At 45.5% G+C, this 20,754-nt stretch overlaps 1 protein-coding gene across 1 annotated transcript in view; it reads right to left on the bottom strand.

Annotated features, from left to right (window-relative positions):
* The window catches only part of TM9SF4 (transmembrane 9 superfamily member 4), a 46,232-nt gene that overhangs the window by 13,661 nt on the left and 11,817 nt on the right, over nucleotides 1-20,754 (bottom strand). Inside the window, exons 3-10 of the mRNA XM_060692705.2 lie at nucleotides 20,585-20,684; nucleotides 16,930-17,098; nucleotides 16,676-16,805; nucleotides 12,056-12,179; nucleotides 10,933-11,051; nucleotides 8,978-9,089; nucleotides 5,241-5,311; nucleotides 2,632-2,764 (exon numbers count right to left, since the gene is read on the bottom strand). Of these exons, the coding sequence (XP_060548688.1) occupies nucleotides 2,632-2,764; nucleotides 5,241-5,311; nucleotides 8,978-9,089; nucleotides 10,933-11,051; nucleotides 12,056-12,179; nucleotides 16,676-16,805; nucleotides 16,930-17,098; nucleotides 20,585-20,684 (958 nt within the window). The remainder of the gene's footprint in view (nucleotides 1-2,631; nucleotides 2,765-5,240; nucleotides 5,312-8,977; nucleotides 9,090-10,932; nucleotides 11,052-12,055; nucleotides 12,180-16,675; nucleotides 16,806-16,929; nucleotides 17,099-20,584; nucleotides 20,685-20,754) is intronic.

Consider the following 20,754-nt stretch of genomic DNA (forward strand, 5'->3'; position numbering starts at 1 on the left):
TGACATCTCTAATAAATTGGAACTTTGAGGAACCTCAGGCCTCGGAGCTTTATTTCGTTGGGGTTGTTCCTTGGAACCCTGGCACCAGAATCTGTTCCTATGGTTTTAATCCTACTAGCAAACCACCCGCAGTTCAAGCATGGCATGGAGAAGCTGGCGTTTCAGGATATTTCTGGACGTCTGTAGAGATTCTCCGTCCTCCAGGTCATGGTTGTCCCCAAAGGTGCTTTTTCCAAGAGGCAACTGGATTTTTTCTTTTGAAGACGTTTCACTTCTCATCCAAGAAGCTTCCTCAGCTCCGACTGGATGGTGGGGAAGGGAAGGATTTATATTTCTTGCAGACAGAGCTGGCTGTTCATTTGCATCCTTTTAGAGAGTCGTTGAAGCCACTTGGACGCAAAGGATAGAACTGACCAGCTATCTGCAAGGGGTATAAATCCTTCCCTTCCTCAGCATCCAGTCAGAGCTGAAGAAGCTTCTTGGATGAGAAGCGAAACATCTTCAAAAGAAAAAACAAGAAAGTCCAGTTGCCTCTCGGAAAAAAACAACAAACCCCTTTGGGACATATTTCTGGAAGGTTTGCCAGTCCCTGGAGCACGAAGCTGGCAGGCCACATACCTGAGAAAGAACTGGGCCAGGAATCCAAGGGAAAGAGAGGGAAGTGGGCAAATCCCAAGGCGAAGGGCAGCACCAAAAGAGGTGCAGAAAAGGGCAGGGATTTATACGGGAACCCATTTGATGTAGCTAGCGGTGAAGGTGCTGGTTTAAAAACCAGGCAACCGGGAATTCTAATCCGGCCTTAGGCATGAAAGCCAGCTGGGTGACTTTGGGCCAATCCTCAAGAGAGAGGGTGAGTTCTAATCCCATTAAGGTGGAATGCTGCAGCCTGCTAAAGAGCCCAGGAGTCCGAGGGAAAGAGAAGTTGGCACAGCAGCCGAGGCATTGCGCAACGGATGGCAAAGGAGAAGGGCAGGGCCGAAAGAGGTGCAGAAAAGTTTAAGGGATTTATATGGGAGCCCGTCTGGTGTAGAGGCGAAGGTGCTGGCATAGAAACTAGGAGATGGGGAGTTCTAGTCCTGCCTCAGGCATAAAGTTCAGATGGTTGACTTTGAGCCAGTCACTCCCACCTCACAGGATTGTGGTTGTAGAGAAAACAGGAGGAGGAGGAGGGGGGGGGGGAATATTAGGTATGTTCCCAGCCTTGATTTACTTATAAAAGTAATAAAAGCAGAATAAAAATTTAATAAAGAAATAAATGCGTTTAAAGGTATTTGGAGCTACTGCCTGATTTTCAAGGCCTGCTAAGAGGACGACACATACCCCTGCCCGGGAGAGAACAGAACAGAATAGAAATAGAATAGAAGGGAATAGGAATAGGATAAGATAGAGTAGGGTAGAAATATAGAAGAGATTAGGAATATAGAAGAGAAACAGAACAGAATAGAACAGAGAGTAGAGTTGAGTTGAGTAGAATAGAATAGAATAAGAAATAATTGAAGAAAAGAGAATATACTGAATAGGACAGGACAGGACAGAAAGAATAAACAGATTGTAGAATAGAATAGAATGCAGAATGGAATAGAATAGAATAGAATAGAGTAAGAATGGAATGGAATGGAATGGAATGGAATGGAATAGAATAGAATAGAATAGAATAGAACAGAGAATGCAATGCAATAGAATAGACTAGACTAGAATAGACTAGAATAAAAGAGAATGGAATGGAATGGAATGGAATGGAATAAAAGAATAGAGAATGGAATGGAATGGAATGGAATGGAATGGAATAAGAATAAGAATAAGAATAAGAATAAGAATAAGAATAAGAATAAGAATAGAATAGAATAGAATAGAATAGAATAGAATAGAATAGAATAGAATAGAATAGAATAGAATAGAATAGAATAGAATAGAACAGAACAGAACAGAACAGAATAAATATTGGAATGAAGAATGGAATGGAATGGAATGGAATGGAATGGGATGGAATAGAATAGAAGAATAAGAATAAGAATAAGAATAAGAATAAGAATAAGAATAAGAATAAGAATAAGGATAGGATAGGATAGGATAGGAATAGGAATAGGAATGGCAGAGGAGGAAAAGGGAGATGGATATTTTAATGGGGAAGGAAATGGAGGGGAGGGGGAAGGAAGAAGAGAAGTAGAGGGGAGGGGAGGGGAGTGGAAACCGAAAGGAGGAAGAGGAGAAAAAAAGAGAAAGTAGGAAGATGGAAGGAGAAAAAGAAAGGAGAAGGAGGACGCATAGGCTCAGAGTGGGGCCTGGGAGCCTGGAGACTGGGCCAGAGGGCCACCGGAGGAAGTGGGTGGTGGGGGAGAGGAAGGCTTGAGCTGGGATTTAGAGAAAGGAGATGAAGGTGCATCATGCTTGTGTTCCTAGAAGCAGTGCCAGTGCATACTTTGGTTAAGGGAAAGCAGGCAGGGTGGCTGGAGGAGGAGGAGGAGGAGGAGGAGGAGGAGGAGGAGGAGGAGGAGGAGGAGGAGGAGTCAGGCAGGCCATTTTGTGCCACCGGGAGAGGCTGCGCATCCAGACCCTCCCTGCCCGGGTTTGGAGGTCCCCTCTTGGCTTTCCGTGTGGGGAAAATCCTGGCGCCCGCTGGGCCCTACTCACAAATAACGATCAGGATCATGCAAAAGAGCTGGATGCCGGAGCCCAGCAGGGAGCTGAGGATCATGGGATACTGCGGCGGCCGGAAGACATCCCCGTGCACCAGCTTCCACCCCGACTCCTCCATGGTGTCCTCCTGCAGGGGGCGAAGGGGGCCACACGGTGAGACAGCAGCCTACGACAAATCTCCCCCTTTTTACACACACACACACACAACACAACTCAACACACACTTCTGTGGCGGTCCACCTGCCTGCACCTGAAGCAACCCTTTCTTGCAAGGAACAGGGAGGTTTTGTTTAGAGACCCCCGAGCTGGATTAGAACCTTGGGTGGGGTGGGGGGGTTGGACTAGATGACCTACAAGGTCCCTTCCAACTTCTGTTAACCTGTAAAACCTAAGGCACGCAGTCCTCGACTTACAGCCACTCACATAGTGACCACGGAAAGTACAACAGGCACCACCGCCCCCCACCCTCGAAGTACAAGTAGTCCTCGACTTACAACATTTCCACTCAGTGACTGTTCAAAGTTACAAACGGCATTGAAGAAAAGGGACTGACAACTATTTTTCACACTGACGACCAGCACTTGGTGACTCGTATTTATGACTGTCACAGTGTCCCGGGGTGGGTGGGTGGGTCATGTGATCCCCTTTTGCAATCTTCTGACAAGTCAAGTCCATGGGGGGGGGGAAGCCCGATTCACTTAACAACCGTGTGACGAATTTGACAACTGCAGTGATGTGAAAAGCCGTAAAATGGGGCAAAACTCACTGAAGAAATGTCTCACTTAGCAACATGAATTCTGGGCTCGATTGTGGTTGTAAACTGAGGACTTTAGGGCCCAACTTTAGTTCTGAAGTTTCCAACAACTGTCCGTGGGTTGCTTTTCAGGCGCATGGCAACCAGCCCCGCTTTCATGTCCATTTGCAGCGTCTCACTGTTATGTGACCGAGAGATTTATGATGTTTTCCCCAAAAACTGTTCATAGGTAGTCCTCAACATAGGATCGCAACAGACCCTAATGTTTCTGTCGCTAAGCGAGACGGAGGTAAAGTGACCTCTGCCCCATGTTACAACTTTTCTTGCCACAGTTCTAAAGCAAATCACTGTTCAGTTGTTAAGGGAATCATTTGGTCGTTAAGTGAATCCAGCTTCTCCTGTTGGCTTTTGCTTGTCTGTTGTGGCCCATCAGCTGCCTGTGCAGTTAGTAGCTGATTCGGACAGCGAGGAGGCTGGTGTGGTGCTGCTCCAGCAGCCTGTGCAGCTGGCACTCGAGTCGGACAGTGAGGAGGCTGGAGAAGATGTGGTGCCAGAGGCGGGGATTCAGCCAAGGCCTTCAGAACCTCCAGAAGCTTCCATGGGTGAAGAGGAAGAAGAGGAGGAGCCTCTTCTCAATGCACGGGCGTGCAGAGCTGCCAAAAGGCAGGAGTTGTTCTTCAGAAGGAGGTCTCCTCGAGAGTAAGGCTAGGGGCTAATTGGCCACTCCCTTAGCCTATTTAAGGAAGGACGACGACTGAAGCAATTTGCAGGGAACAACTTCGTTCACTCTCCTTCGCGGCTGGATTCTCTGCAAATTGCTTCTGGGCTTTCTGCCAACTCTAGTAAGACTGTGATTACCTTATCTTAGAATTCTGGTAGGTTATTAAGACAGTTTATTAACAGCCTTTGGTTGATAAAGACTAAGTTATTTGAGTAAAATAAACTGTATAGAATTTGTGTGTGCTGCGTTCTTTGGGGTCCGTAGCTGGGGCAGAACATTGTCGGAAGCTGGCTGGGAAAGTCACAAATGGGGATCGTATGATCCCCGGGATGCTGCAACTGTCACAGATATGAGTCAGTTGCTAAGTAGCCAGATTTGGATGACATGACTGCGGGCAATGGTCGCAAGTGCGAAAATCGGTCATAAATCAGGTTTTTTTTCAGTGCCTTTGTTCATTTCAAACAGTCACTAAATGAAATGTTGCAGACCGAGGACTGCCTGTACTTCCGGTTATTAGCAAAAAAAAAAAAACCGTGTGGCGAACCATGAGCTGCTTAACGACAGCAGTGTTCATTTAATGGCTGCCGCTAATAGGCTGTAAAAATGGATCAGTCATATAGGTGACCCCCTTTTATGACTGTCACGAGATATGACCATTACAGTCATAAGTTGAGGACTACCTGCACATTCATTCATTCCAAACTAACAGTCTCTCCATCTGTTCCTTTCTTTCTCTTCTTTTTCTTTTCCTCTCGTTCTTTCTGTTTTTATCTCCGTCTTCTCTCTCTCTCTCTCTCTCCCTTTCCTTCTCTTTCCTTCTTTCTCTTCCTCTCTCTCTCTTCTTTCTTTCTCTCTCTCTCTCTCTCCCCCCCCCCCCCATCATGGTGCTGGTCATTAACCTAAAGAACTCGCTGCTACAAGACACAAGCTCTTTTCACCTTAGGTGGCTTTAAAACCAAAGCAGGGAAGCAGGAAAATCCTTCCGCCGCTGCCTCCAGGAGATGGTCTCGAATTCAAGAGACGCCAGTTTTCCAGGGCGGCCTCCCCCAGCACCCCCCCCCTCAAAGCACTTTCAGAACCCCCGAGAAGGAGCCCAAAATCCCTGCTGGAGCACAAAGTTGAACGTACAATGTCGTCTTCCTTGTTGTAGTTGGCAATGTCTTTGCGGAGAGTCCGGATGATGATCATGCTGAGAATGCCTGCAAAAGAGAAACCGAGAGAAGAAGACGGTTTGATCCCCATCCGAGCTTCCATGGTTCAGCAGCAATGTGTGTGTGGGGGGTGGGGGTGGGGGGCAATTGTGCAGCTTAACAGTCGATCCCGAAGGCCCCTCTCCCACACAACTGTGTTAATTAATTAAATGTATATGCCATTTGGGGACTCTAGGCAGTTCTAGGCAGATGTTCCATCTTTTCTATCCTGCTCAGAGAGTTGGTCTCTGGCAGAAAACCACTCGAAGTAACTAGAAGCATTTGAAATGTAGATTTACAGACAGCTGTTACGTATAAGGAGGAGGTGATAAGCCGCCTGGGAACGCAAAGGGAAATAATCAAAGCCATTAAAAAGCGAAAGTTAGAATATTTTGGACATGCGATGCGACACCCAGAAAAATACGGCACACTTCACTTAATCCTCCAAGGAAAGATTGAAGGCAAACGAGGTCCAGGCAGAAGAAGAACATCATGGCTTCAAAATCTAAGGGACAAAGTTTGGACAAAACTTTTACATACGGCTGTTAACAAAAATAGGATTGCCAACATGATCGCCAACGACTGATGACGGATATAGAAGAAGACGAAGAAGAAGAAAGAAGAAGAATGAAGAAGAATGAAGAAGAAGAATGAAGAAGAATGAAGAAGAAAGAAGAAGAAGAAGAAGAAGAAGAAGAAGAAGAAGAAGAAGAAGAAGAAGAAGAAAGAAAAAGAATGAAGAAGAAAGAAGAAGAAAGAAGAAAGAAGAAGAATGAAGAAGAAGACGAAGAAGAAGAAAGAAGAAGAAAAGAAGAAAGAAGAAGAAGAATGAAGAAGAAAGAAGAAGAATGAAGAAGAAGACGAAGAAGAAGAAAGAAGAAGAAGAAGAAGAAGAAGGAAGAAGAAGGAAGAAGAAGGAAGAAGAAAGAAGAAGAAGAAGAAGAAGAAGGAAGAAGAAGAAGAAGAAGAAGAAGAAGAAGAAGAAGAAGAAGAAGAAGAAGAAGAAGAAGAAGAAGAAGAAGAAGAAGAAGAAGAAGAAGAAGAAGAAGAAGAAGAAGAAGAAGAAGAAGAAGAAGAAGAGCAGCGGTTATTGGAGTTCTCTGAGCTTGGTGGTTTTCTTCCATACAACTACCCTGTTTCCCCGAAAATAAGACCTCCCCTGATAATAAGCCCAATCGGGCTTTTGAAGTGCGTGTGCTAAAATAAGACATCCCCCGAAAATATTTAAACGCAGAGCTGGAAATCAGGTTAAGACGGCAAGAGGAGCCCCGTCTTGCTCCACGAGCCCCAAAATAATAAGACCTCCCTGAAAATAAGGCCAAGCGCTTATTTCGGGGTTCAAAAAACTATAAGACAGGGTCTTATTTTCAGGGAAACACAGTAGGTAAACATTAGGTTAGAAGGGACTGGGGTTTACGGAGGAGAGGAGGAGGAGGAGGAGAACTGTGGGGTCCTCGGTGCTCTCTGAGCTTGGTGGTTTTCTTGCAGACGTTCCATGACTCAACTAGGTAGCATCATCAATGCTAGAAGGGAGTGGGGTTTGTAGGGAGGAGGAGGAGGAGGAAGAGGAAAAGGAGGATTGTGGGTTCCTTGGTGCTGTCTGAGCTTGGTGGTTTCCTTGCAGATGTTTCATGACCCAACTAGGGAACACCATCCGTGCTAGAAGGGAGTGGGGTTTGTGAGGAGGAGGAGGAGGAGGAGGAGGAGGAGGAGGAGGAGGAGGAGGAGGAAAGCTGTAGGGTCCTTGGTGCTCTCTGAGCTTGAAGCAACTCCCACAGACTTTTCATGACCCAACTAGGGAATATCATCCCTGCGAGCAACAAGCTCACGAGACCACCAAGGACCCCGCAGTTCAACCCTGAGCTTCAAATCTCCTCTCAATGAACATTAAAATATTACACAATAAGCATGAAACTCAACGGAGACGGCTAACGAAGGAAGCGACGACGCACGTCGTCAGGGTAGAGGTAAGAATCCTCTCTCAATCCCTTAACCGCCTTCAATAGGGAACGCCATCAATGAACTCATTGGTTAATTAATTGGCACTCGTCTGCTCCGAGTGAAAGGAAAACGCTCTGCTAACCAAGAGATGCTTCCTACATCTCAGGGGCTGCTTCCTGTTTTTTTTTCAGCCGGGGGGAGGATTTACTCCTATGTAAACCACTAGTTTCCTCACTGATGCTTGGGCCCTTTTTTTGGCTTAATGAAAGATCCCCAGGCTTTTTAATTCTCTTAGATTAGGAGTCTCCAACTCCTTTAACAACCAATTCACCCGAACCGGCTGAATCCCACCACTGACGACAGTCCATGATAGGCATCTCCAAACTTGGCAACTTTAAGACAGGTGGATTTCAACTCCCAGCAATTCCCCAGCAAAGCTGGTTGGGGAAATCTGGGAGTTGAAGTCCACCTCCAAGTTTGGAGATGCCTGTCATGGACTATCGTCATTGGTGGGATTCAGCCGGTTCGGGTGAATTGGTTGTTAAATTGCTGGCTGGCCCCACCCCACCCCTTCCAGGAATCCCCCTGCACCCCGTTTTGGCTCCCAGGGCAGTGCAGGAGGCCAAGTGCTGCCTGTCACACCCCCTGGCCATGCCCACCCATCCGGTCATTAGGGCAGAGAACCTGTTGTTAAATTATTTGAATCCCACCACTGCATCGTGTCTTAGGTAGGTTGTTTTGGGCAGGTAAGGACCTGCTAAAGCCTATAAAGTGGGCCCTGCCCAGCCAAATAAATATATGCCAACGCAACACAAAGAAAGGTAAACGGATCCCAAATCCTGAAATCCCTCCCTCCCTCCCTCCGCTTTTAAATTCACTTTCACGCTGGTTTCTAATTCACTTTTGCCTTTTTGGATCTTTACATTTTGTGTATGTGTTAATGTTTTATTGGCACGCTGCCTCCCTCTGTGAGGGAGACAGGCGGTTTCCAGATTCAATCAATATATTGATCAATAAAAAAAAAGATATGGAAAAAATGAGGAAGGAAGCCAAACTGGCCCAGAACTGATAAGCTTCCCAAAAGTTAAACTGGAAGGTTCTTGGTCTGTTTTTAATTTCAAAAATCAGTTATTGTGCTTCCTCTGAATTGTTAGTAAGTTAAGTTGTAAATTATATCAATTCTTTAAAAACACACATACACACCTTGTAAATTGGCCTGGCGAGTTTTAGAGGTTTAAATAAATTTGTTAACAAACAAACGGGAAGTGTCAACATAGAAAAATACGTTATTAAAAAAGCAAAGGTGATTCAGAAATTCTGCTGGCATCTTCCAGCCGCACTGCCTACGTGCAAGGAGTCTTATTACCCTCTTTATCCTCCCTTTATTGGTATTATTATGGTCTGTCACCCGGTCAGCCAGATGTTCGGACTGGATTTGGCATTTTTGTCTACCTATCGAGTCCTTCCTGGGGACCTGGGAGAGACAGATGTGGGACATTTGATGGGGTTAAAAGGTCTCGTCTCAGGATGTCAGCAGTTCCGAGTAAAACTGCCTTCTGCAATTGACTGATGGCGAATTTGTCAATGCTGCTAGTTGATGATTAATAATACTATTCTCTCTGTCGTTCTGCATGTTCACAATGTGCTTCTTTTGCCAGAGACAAATTCCCTGGGCCGAATAAAAGTACCGAGTTCCAATCAATCGAGTTCACCTGCCCCTGATTTCCTTCTCACCTGAAAGGAAGAAAACCACCACCACGGAGTTCACAATGGAAAACCAATGTATCTGCACGTCACTCATGGTGAGGTAAGTGTCCCAACGGGAGGCCCACTTGATGTCACTCTCCTGCAAAACAAAGAGGGAGGGGAAGGGAGAGATGGATGGGAAGGGGCTCTGCTAAAGGCTGGGCTAGCCGTCTTTCCCGATTCAGGGATGGCTGCTTTAACAAGGGCCCTCAAAGCTCCTTTCAGCATCCTTCCAGGTGGGTTCGTTTTATTTATTATTCACATTTCTGAATCAGAATCAGAATGGAAGGGACCTTGGAGGTCTTCTAATCCCAACCCCCTTCTCAAGCAGGAGACCCTAGAGACCATTTCAGACAAACAGCTGTTCAGTCTCTTCTTAAAAACCTCCAGTGATGGCGCACCCACAATTTCTGGTGGCAAGCAGTTCCACTGGTTAATTGTCTTCACTGTTAGGAAGTTTCTCCTTAATTTCAGGTTGCTTCTCTCTTTGATGAGTTTCCATCCGTTGTTTCTTGTCCTGCCTTCAGGGGCTTTGGAGAATAATTTGACCCCCCTCTTCTTTGTGGCAGCCCCTCAAATACTGGGATACTGCTCTCATGTCCTCCTTAGTCCTTCTTTTCTCTAGACTGGCCAAACCCCAATTCCTGCAACCGTTCATCGTATGTTTTAGTCTCCAGGCCTTTAATCCTCTTAGTTGCTCTTCTCTGCACTTTTTCCAAAGTCTCAACCTCTTTTTTGTAATGTGGGGACCAAAACTGGATGCAATATTCCAGGTGTGACCTTAAAAAGGCTTTATAAAGCAGTACTAATACTTATACTGAATCACTCATCTCCCTCACAGAGGGACTCTGGGCGGTGTAAACAAAATATAGGTAATCCTTGACTTTTTAACATTGAATTTTAATCACCCTTGCCTCATTTTAAATGTTATGTACTGTTTTTATGTTCTAGAATTCATCCAGAGTCACTCCGGCAAGGAGAGGGGCGGTTTTAAAATTTGATCAATAAACAAAGACAGTAAGACAGAAGAAGAAGGTGAACGTTAAGTGGCAACGTGTTTCTCTTGGTTCCTTTGTTCTCAAACCAACAGTCATAGCAGTGGCTGATGGTGCTGAAATTCCTCCTTCGCCCCCAAGGAACTACAAGATGAGTCTTTGCGGGCATGGAAGGAATGAAATTGGGTTGTCAGTTCGTAAAATCCGTTAATCCAAAGGCTGGGAGTAGCCCGTTTCAGCTTAGTTATCCAGGACAACTGACCACATCTTCTCTGGTTGCTCCCAGGACAGGTCTCTGCCCCAACGCAGAGCTCTAACCACATCTTCCTTTGAACAATGGTGTTTTACCCAGGGCAAAACTAGAGTAGAATGTCTCATCTTGTGGGGGGCATTTTAAGAGACCAGCTTTGGAGAAAACATTTAAAGCAGACAACCAGTTTGCTGTAGTGGTTAAGGTGCTGACTTGGAAATCAGGAGATTCTAATCCCACTTTAGGCATAAAAGCTAGCTGGGTGACTGTGGGCCAATCATCAGGAGACGGTGAGTTCTAGTTCTGCCTTAGGCACAAAAGCCTAAGTGGGTGACTTTGGACCAATCCCGAGAAGATTGAAAGTTCTGGTCCCACCTTAGGGATGAAAGCTGGCTGGGTGACTCTGGGCCGATCACCAGGAGACGGTGAGTTCTAGTCCTATTGTAGGCGTGAAAGCCAGCTCAGTGACTTTGGACTGATCACCAGGAGACGGTGAGTTCCAGTCCTACATTAGGCATGAAAGTTGGCTGGGTGACTTTTTGGGCCAATCACACTCTCTCTCAGCCCAACCCACTTCCCAGGGGTGCTGTCGTGAGGAAAATAGGAGGAAGGAAGAGTATCAGCTATGTTTGCTGCCTGGAGTTAATTCTAGAGTAATAAAGGCAGGATGAAAATCTCTTCGCAGCTCCAGTACTCACCTCCCAGTGCACAGAATAGGTGAAAAAAAGCTCATTGGGCTTATTGGGGTCAATTTCTTGAGCGGAGGCGCTGGCAGCTTCGGGCAGGACACAAACGCCCTTCTCGTCCGCCTTCATATCTGTGGGCCAGAGAAGGTGGTCAGGACCGCTAATCAATCTTTCTTTCTTTCTTTCTTTCTTTCTTTCTTTCTTTCTTTCTTTCTTTCTTTCTTTCTTTCTTTCTTTCTTTCTTTCTTTCTCTTTCTTTCTTTCTTTCTTTCTTTCTTTCTTTCTTTCTTTCTTATCAGATTTATATACCGCCCTTCTCCTGGAGGACTCAGGGCGGTGCACAGCCAAAGTAAAAACATAAATACAAACATTAAAATACAGTTAAAAAGATATATATATTATTATTATTATTATTATTTTATTATTAATTAATTAATTAATTAATTTAATTTTATTTCTATACCGCCCTTCTCCCGAAGGACTCAGGGCGGTGTACAGCCTATTAAAAGCACAAAGACAAACAACGATTAAAATTATTTAAAATTATTAAATAATTTCGGCTCAATATTAAAACCCCGCAAAATTTAAAACATCCAATTTAAAATCATTACATTGATAGCCCAGCCTGGTGGAACAGCAGGGTCTTAAGGGCACAGCGAAATACCCTGAGGTCGGATGGTGCGTCAGAGCGTCCAAAATTCGGCAAATGCCTGACTTGATTCTGCTAGTTCAGGGATGTTAAACTCAAGGCCTGCGGCCAGATCTGGCACACGGGGTGCTTAAAACTCAGACCCAAGTGAGTGGCGCAGCAGACTAATGCTACTGTTAAAGGTAGTATTTAGCTTCCAGCTGCCTGCAATTACTGCGAGTTCCATTCTCACCAGGCTCAAGGTCGACTCAGCCTTCCATCCTTTCTAAGGTAGGTAAAATGAGGACCCGGATTGTGGGGGGCAATAAGCTGACTTTGTATAAATATACAAAAGGATGAAGGCTATTGCTTAACGCATTGTAAGCCGCCCTGAGTCTCCGGAGAAGGGCGGCATATAAATAAAAATAAATAAATAAATAAATAAATAAATAAAAAATAAATAAATAAATAATAATAATAAAAAAAAACCAGCTGCAGCCTTCTTACCTGCCAGTGCAATGCTCTGCGGGATGACCTCGAAGCGAACGACCCGGTAGGTGGGTTCCTGGTTCTCCTCCACCTCCTCTCGGTGGTAGTACAGGATGAAGGAAAGGTGGTTGTGCAGGAAGAACTGGAGCAGACGACACAGAGATACGTATGAGAGAAGCCGGAACAGGGGAAGTGGAATGGGAGAACTCACGGCGGGACGATTTAACAATTCAATGTAATTATTTAAAATAAATAATGTAAGAAGAGACCAACTTGGTTTGCTATTTGTTCTCAAGACTTATTTTATTCGACACACACACACACACCGGTCATTCTGCTTTGTTTGAAGACTTTCTGCATTTTATAGTATTGGGAATATTGGATTTATTTTGGATGACGGACCCCATTGTCCCCTTATGGCAGTTAAGAATCCTGAAAAATAATGTTTTTTGCCTGTGTGATAGGCTCACAGCTGGTCCACGAACGTTCCCTCTCCCGTTGGCATGTCCCGTGTGAATGAATCCAGCTTTCCCACCATGATTTATGTCATTTCCTACTTTGGGACTTCATCCCAAGATGCCAAGCCCAAAATGTGTCGGAATGGGGCAACTTGGTGCGGCCAACTCGCTGAGGCCAACACAGAACAGCTAATTCACCGTGGAATAACAACTCGCTGCAGGACAATTCAACCATTTTTCAGTACTTAAAGTAATTTTAAAACTTGTTTTAATTTCTGTCATTCCCATTTCATTCTGTCCCTCCTTTTGCATCCTTTCTTTAATGGTTCTATTCCACCAATTTCTTTGATACCCGTGTTTCCCTGAAAATAAAACCGGGTCTTATTTGGCTTTGGGTCCCAAAATAAACACTAGGGCTTATTTTTTGGGGGTGGGGTTTTATTTTTTCCCCCCCCAAGTATAGGAGGCCCACTTCTTCTGCTTGCTTGCGGCGGGGCAGAAGGTCGTGAGGCAGGGCAGGTGGAGCTGCCCTATGTGCCCCACACTGGCTTACCTCAGGGCTCACGCAGCCAAGCCACCCACACCGCGACACCCGTCTCGCTTCGTGGCACCAACACATCGCCCGGCCTCTTGCTCCGTTGCAGCCCCGAGCAAGCAGACGAAGTGGGTTGGCGGCCACGAGGGCTCCTGCTGCACATGGTTGCTGGTGCTGCTGCCGTGAGGCCGGTGTCGGGGCATAGATGGCCTCGCTGTGGGGGCCCTGAGGTAAGCCGGTGCGGGGCACGTGGGGCAGCTCCACCACTGTGGCCGAGCCACTGCGAGCAACCAGACGGAATGGGCGGGCAACTTGGCTGCACAGGCTCTTGAGTAGGGCTTATTTTGGGGGTAGTGCTTATATCAGGACCGTGGTTGGGAGGGGCAGATACGGCTGGCGGCCCCCAGGGGGAGAGCCTTCTCTGTGGGAGCACCCGCCCTCTGGAATGAGCTGCCTCCCGGAATACGACTGATCCCGGATCTCCGCACTTTCCGTAAGGCCCTGAAGACGTTTTTATTTCAGCAAGCTGGCCTGGCCTGAATAGGTTTTAGGGGTTAGTTTTTTAATTGTATAGCTTGGGGTTTTAAATTGGGAGGCCGATTAATTTAATTTATTTTTAATTATCTTAACTTTTATATTGTATGTTATTTTAATTTTCGGCTGTTCACCACCCTGAGTCCCTTTGGGGAGAAGGGCGGTATATAAATTCAATAAATGATAATAATAATAATAATAATAATAATAATAATAATAATAATAATAATAATAATAATAATAATAATAACAACAACAATAATAATAATAATAGGCACACACGTAAAAACATGCTAGGGCTTATTTTTGGGGAAGCAGGGTGTTAGTGTCACTCTTGTCCCGCGGCGAGTTGGCTACGGCAAATTGTCATAAACCCCAGACGAAGGCCATATGTGGGGCAGTTTTCCCCCATGTAGTCACTGGACATGACCCTTTGGAGACAGTTTCTCAAACTGTGGTCCAGAGTTCCAGGAACTCTGAGAGGATGTCTATGAGAGGTTCAGGTTTTGTTTAAAAAATAAAAGTTCGCACAAAAGCAGCTCATTTTCCATCACTGGAGTCTTGCCTCTCGATGGATTCTTTTTTAAAAAAGTAAACAGGTTCTACGGCCTGAAAAAGTGAGACACTCCTTGCCTTACAGAATTGCTATGGGGGCCTGGACTCTGCCCCACCCACCAGCTTTTTACAATAAAGGCAGGCAGAAATGCGGAAAGGAAGTCAAAGCAAACATACCCACAAAGAAGTGAAACCGTCTGGTCATTTCTCTTGCCCCAGATAATTTTAAGATGGATTAAAAAAAAATTACAAAACGAATAACTAAAAAAGAATAAATTAAAAAGAAAAGAAAAAACAAAAGGGAAACTCAGTGGCTCACTAGATCTTTCTCTGCTGTCGGCTTTCTATGTTTCTTAAAATAAAAATCCAGGATGACTCATACTACGTCATAACTGATTTGGCTCTCCAGTACAGGAAGTCCTCGATTTACAATAGTTTAGTGACCGTTTGAATTCAATAAATTGGTTTCATCTTAGTTTGATGAAAAGGAGGACTAGGGGAGACATCAGTGGTGGGTTCCTCCCGGTTCGGCCTGGTTCTGCCGAGCCGGTAGCAGTGACGATATGACATCACCGAACCGGTTCTGTCCCCCCGCTCCCCCACCCCCTCCCACGTTATTCTTACCTTTTATTTGGCCCCACCCCCAATCTATTGCTGCCTCCTGAGTCCTAGCTGATGGGCTATAAGGAAAAAAAAACTGTTTAAACTCTTGCCGTGGGGCTTCAAAGGGCCCCCTACAGCTGATCAGTGGTAAAAGGCAGTTTGGTGCTAGACCAGTGCCTCCAAAAACAAATGAGTAGACCGGTGTCTGCAAAAATAAATGGGTAGATTGGTATAGCTCTGCAAGCAGTTAAAAGCCTGGTAGATCAGTACTTCTGCTAAATCCTAAAGAATTGTCACATGGCCATCAAGCCACGCCCACAAAATAAGCCACACCCACAGAACCGGTAGTAAAAAAATTTAGAACCCACCCCTGGGAGACATGACAGCGGTGCTCCAATATCTGAGGGGCTGCCCCAAAGAAGAGGGAGTCAAGCTATTCTCCAAAGCACCTGAGGGCAGGACAAGAAGCAACGGGTGGAAACTAATCAAGGAGAGAAGCAACTTAGAACTAAGGAGAAATTTCCTGACAGTGAGAACAATTAACCTGTGGAACAGCTTGCCACCAGAAGTTGTGAATTCTCCAACGCTGGAAGCTTTTAAGAAGATGTTGGATGACCATTTGTCTGAAGTGGTGTAAGGTTTCCTACCTAAGCAGGGGGTTGGACTAGAAGACCTCCAAGGTCCCTTCCAACTCTGTTATTCTATTCTATTCATCTTTGTTTCCACCCTGCTGAACGCAAGTATTTCCTCATTCTGCCACGTACCCCAAGGGAGAATTACCCATCTTTCCATCTCCTTGCACTGATCTCTGGCATGCAGTAAAGATAACACTAATCCATTGTGCGACCGGAGGAGACACGCCCTTCTGGAGCACAATGCATGAGGCTGCTATAAACTCCTTGGAGTTATTTTTTAACTGTGGTTTGAGCAAGACTCAGATTCCTTTTTTTTAAATATCTTAAAAGCAAATACAGGTAGTCCTTGACTTACAACCGCTCATTTAGGGACAGTTCGAAGTTACAACGGCGCTGAAAAAAGTGACTCAAGGCCCTTTTTCACACTTACGACCGCTGACAGCATCCCCATGGTCACGTGATTTACATTCGGATGCTTGACAACTGATTCACATTTATGACGGTTGCCATGTCCCGGGGATCACGTGATCAACTTTTGTGACAAAGTCATTGGGGAAACCAGATTCACTTAACAACCGTGTGACTAATTTAACAATTGAAGTGATTCGCTTAACAAACGCGGCAAGGAAAGTTGCAAAAAGGGGCAAAACTCAGTTAACAAATTTCTCACTTAGCCATGTAAATTCTGGGCTCAATTGTGGTCGTAAGCCAGCTTGGTTGGCTGGGGAATTCTGGGAGTTGAAGTCCACCCATCTTCCACGCTGGCAAACATTGAGCTAAAAACTGGGCTCCTTCTGAGCAACCCACCAGTTACAGGGAGTCCTCGACTTACAACAATTCATTTAGTGACCGTTAAGGCTGCAACGGAACTGGGGAAAAAAGTGATTTACGACTGGTTCTCGTACTTATGACTTTCACTACAGCCCCCATGGTCGCGTGATCAAAACTCAGGCACTTGGTCACTGGCAGGTACTTAATACTGTTGCAGGATTTTGAGATCATGTAATCCCTTTTTGCAACCTTCCTAGCCGGCTTCCAAACAAGCAAACTCAACGGGGGAAGCCAGATTCACTTAACAACATGATTCTCTTAACGACTGCAGTGATTCGCTTAACAACCAGGGCAAAACAGGCGTAAAAACAGGCACAATTCACTCAATAACCTCCTTGCTGAGAACAGAAATTCTGGTCCTGGAATTTGGGACCAAAATTTGTGGTCGTAAGCCGAGGACGACCGCGAATCAAGGGATAGAGCGAAAGGCCCCATCAGGCGTCCGTGAATGCCTCCCACCCCTCACAATGATCCCTGTTACTCCTACCCTGTTCTTCTCCATGAATCCAAGTCGGTAGCCATGTTCGAACTGAAGGTCCCGCTCCTTGTTCTTCTCCTCCTCTTCACGGTTGGAGTAGAATTCCAGCCTCGTGGCCACCGGCAAGTTGTCGGCAATGCTGCAGGGACAAATCCTGGGGGGGTGAGACCCACCGCCTTCCCTTCTCTCCCAAGGACCTCCCCCGGCCTCACTGAAGGCAAGGCAGGCAGACCCCTGCTCCTTCGGAGGTCAAGAGGACTCACAGGTGAACGTAGTATTCCTCCTGGATCCGTTCCACCACCAGTTGGCTTTTCTCCTTCGTCAACACAACGGGCTTGTTCGGGGCATCGCACAACACCTCGCACTTCTTTTCTACGTTCATGGAAACTTGGAAAGGCGTGTTGACAATGCGGTCCCCTCTCAGGACCTCACCTGTGAGCAGGGCAGGGTTGAGGGGAGGAAGAAGAAAACTATTCAGGGATGTAAGGCTTATTACGGCAGGGGTGAAATCTAAAATTTGTTACTACCGGTTCTGGGGGGCGTGGCTTGGTGGGGGGGCGGTAATGTGACTGGGTGGGCGTGGCCATTTTTTTTTTTTTTTTTTACTTTTAAAACCATCTTTTCTACAGCCGCCTCGGCGAAGAGGTTGTAAAAAAATGTTTTAAAAAGGCTCTGACGATCCCAGCTGAGTTGCCTGATTGGCAGAGGCTTTTTTTCTTTTAAATGCCACTGATGATCAGGCAACTCAGCTTGGATCGTCAGAGGCTTTTAAAAGCATTTTTTCTACAACCTCTGAAGAGGTTGTAGAAAAAATGCTTTTAAAAGCCTCTGACGATCCCAGCTGAGCCGAACGATCATCAGAGGCTTTTTTTTTTTTAACTTTTAAAAGCAATTTTTCGGCCAAAGAGGTTGTAGAAAAAATGCTTTTAAAAGCCTCTGACGATCCCAGCTGAGCCGAACGATCATCAGAGGCTTTTTTTTTTTTAACTTTTAAAGGCATTTTTTCGGCTGAAGAGGTTGTAGAAAAAATGCTTTTAAAAGTAAAAAAAAAAAAGCCTCTGATGATTGTGGGGCTCAGCTGGGCATGGAGGGGGGAGCAGGGATTTTTGCTACCGGTTCTCCGAACCACCCGCCTCCATCGCTATCGGATCAGGCAATCCGGTCCAAACCGGGAGCATTTCACCCCTGGATTATGGGCAAAATAAAGAGTTATCAACGCAAATATATTTAGCGTATTTATAAGCGCATAAATAAATTTGAAATAAATCTATACATTCTATCATTTTTTTTAATAACCCTGTACAGGTAGTCCTCGACGTACGACCACAATTGAGCCCAAAATTTCTGTTCTGAAGTGAGACATTTGTTAAGTGAGTTCTGCCCCGTTTTACGACTTTCCTTGTCACAGTCATTAAGCGAATCGCTGCAGTTGTTAAGTTAGTAACCACTTGTTAAGTGAATCTGGCTTCTCCATGGACTCTGCTGGTCAGAAGGTCGCAAAAGGGGATCACGTGACTTTGGGACACAGCAACGGTCATAAATATGAACCAGTTTCCAAGCTTCCGAATTTTGACCACATGATCGCGGGGATGCTACAAAGGCTGTAACTGTGAAAAACGGTCCAAAGTCACATTTTTTCAGTGCTGTTGTAACTTTGGTCATTAAACGAACTGTTGGAAGTCGAGGACTACCTGTAATCCCTTTTTTATGGGATTGGAGTCAAGGGCGACTGAATGGAGCTGAGCGTTTACTGGCCAGATGCCCTTCCTGATGCCTACACAAAGTTCACAGCAGATATTTTCTCTTTGCGCCCTGATAGGGAAACATCTGCCGCTGGTTAGGATTGAACTCTCAACCTCCTAAGTGGGAGGCGAATGTCTTCACCTCTAGGCCACCGTGCCGTTCAGCTATAAATGCAAATATATTTAACGTATGTATCAATATATAAATACATTTTGTAAGTGTTGTGGCCCGTCAGCGGCTTGCGCAGATTGTAGCTGATTCCGACAACGAGGAGGCTGGTATGGTGTTGCGCCAGCAGCCTGTGCAGCTGGCACTCGAGTCGGACAGTGAGGAGGCTGGAGAAGATGTGGTGCCAGAGGCGGGGATTCAGCCGGGACCTTCAGAACCTCCAGAAGCTTCCATGGGTGAAGAGGAAGAAGAGGAGGAGCCTCTTCTCGATGCACGGGCGTGCAGAGAAGTGCGCAGGAGTGGCTCCTCAGGAGGAGGTCTCCTCGAGAGTAAGGCTTGGGGCTAATTGGCCACTCCCCTAGCCTATTTAAGGAGGAACGCCGACTGAAGCAATTTGCAGGGAACAACTTTAGTTCATTCTCCTTCACGTCTGGATTCTCTGCAAATTGCTTCTGGGCTTTCTGCCAACTCTAGTAAGACTGCGATTACCTTATCTTAGAATTTTGGTAGGCTGTTAAGACAGTTTATTAACAGCCTTTGGTTGATAAAGACTAAGTTATTTGAGTAAAATAAACTTTGTATAGAGTTTGTGTGTGTTGCGTTCTTTGGAGTCCGTAGCTGGAGCAGAACAGTAAGTAAGTAAATAAATAAAAATGCATTTATATACAACCTCCGGGTATTTCGCTGTGCACTCAAGACCCTGTTGTTCCGCCAGGCCGGGCTATCAACATAATAATTTTAAATTGGGTGTTTTAAATTTCTGGGGTTTTAAATTGAGCCGAATTATTTAATAATTTTAAATTATTTTAATTGATGTTTGTTTTGTGCTTTTAATAGGCTGTACACCGCCCTGAGTCCTTCGGGAGAAGGGCGGTATAGAAATAAAATTATTTATTTATTTATTTATATCTGTTTAAAGCCAAACCAATATTTCTGGGGCCCTGATTGGTGCAGAGAAAAGACAGAAATTTTACCTGGGCAGGAGATTCCTGTGGCAGGCTAGGCTGACTCCCTCCCACAGGATCTCTAAACCCCCATAGGAGCTGAAATTCCTCAAAACACAGCATTTTACTCCTTGCTCAAAAATGTTTACAGGTGGTCCTTGACTTACAACAGTTCATTTAGTGACCATTCAAAGGTACCAGAGCCCTGAAAAAGAGTGACTGTTTTTCACACTTGCAACCACTGTAGTATCCCCATAGTCACATGATAAAAATTCAGACGCTTGGCAACTGGCTCGTATTTAGGACGGTGGCAGTGTTCCCAGGATCACATGATCTGTTTTTTTGCGACCATCTGACAAGCAAAATCAATGGGGGGAGGGGGGGGAGCCAGACTTGCTTAACAACCGTGTGACTAACTTAATAAATGCGATGATTCATATAATAACTCCGGCAGGAAAAGTTGTAAAATGGGGCAAAACTCGCTTAACGAATGTTTCACTTAGCAACATACACTTAGCTCAATTGTGGTCGTCACTTGGGGAGTACACCTGTATTTGATGGGACTGTCTGGTTTGAAATAGTGACACCTGACCCGGACAAATTCTATCCTCAGGCAATATTTTCTTGCAACTTTGGAAACCCTTAAAGCGTCTGACCTTTAAATGATTTTGCAAGACCCCCGCATGAGACCGTAAGTAGCCTCTAGAGAGCCCTGGAGAGCACAGTGCTTAATGTGCACAATTGCAGGCTAACACACTGCCCGCTGCCAGCAGTTCGATCCTGACTTGCTCAATGTCGACTCAGCCTTCCATCCTTCTGAGGTGGGAAAAATGAGGACCCAGATTGTTGGGGGGCAAGAGGCTGACTCTGTAAACCGCTTAGAGAGGGCTGGAAAGCACTGGGAAGCGGTATATAAGCCTAAGGGCTGCCGTATTGCTAAGAGGTGCTGGAGGTCAGACTCACAGAAGTGTCAATCTTCAGGACTGCCAAACCAGAGGTGCCAGGACATGTACAATAGGGAAGGTGGAATGTTATGCTAGGGGAAGGAGGACTGGGACGTTACCTAAATTTTCAGCTTTATATTTGATGGTGTCCGGCCGGCAGAAGGGCAAGGAGTAATACTCGTAAGGTAACTGCGTCCGCGAACTGGTGAGTTTCACAGCCTGGAAAAAGAGCGAGAGAAAGAGACACCGTCTGTCCCAAATCCCTGCATCTGAGTAGATCCCAGTGGAT

This window comes from Pantherophis guttatus, chromosome 3, assembly GCF_059756535.1.
Source record: "Pantherophis guttatus breed Tessera chromosome 3, ASM5975653v1, whole genome shotgun sequence".
Taxonomy (NCBI): domain Eukaryota; kingdom Metazoa; phylum Chordata; class Lepidosauria; order Squamata; family Colubridae; genus Pantherophis; species Pantherophis guttatus.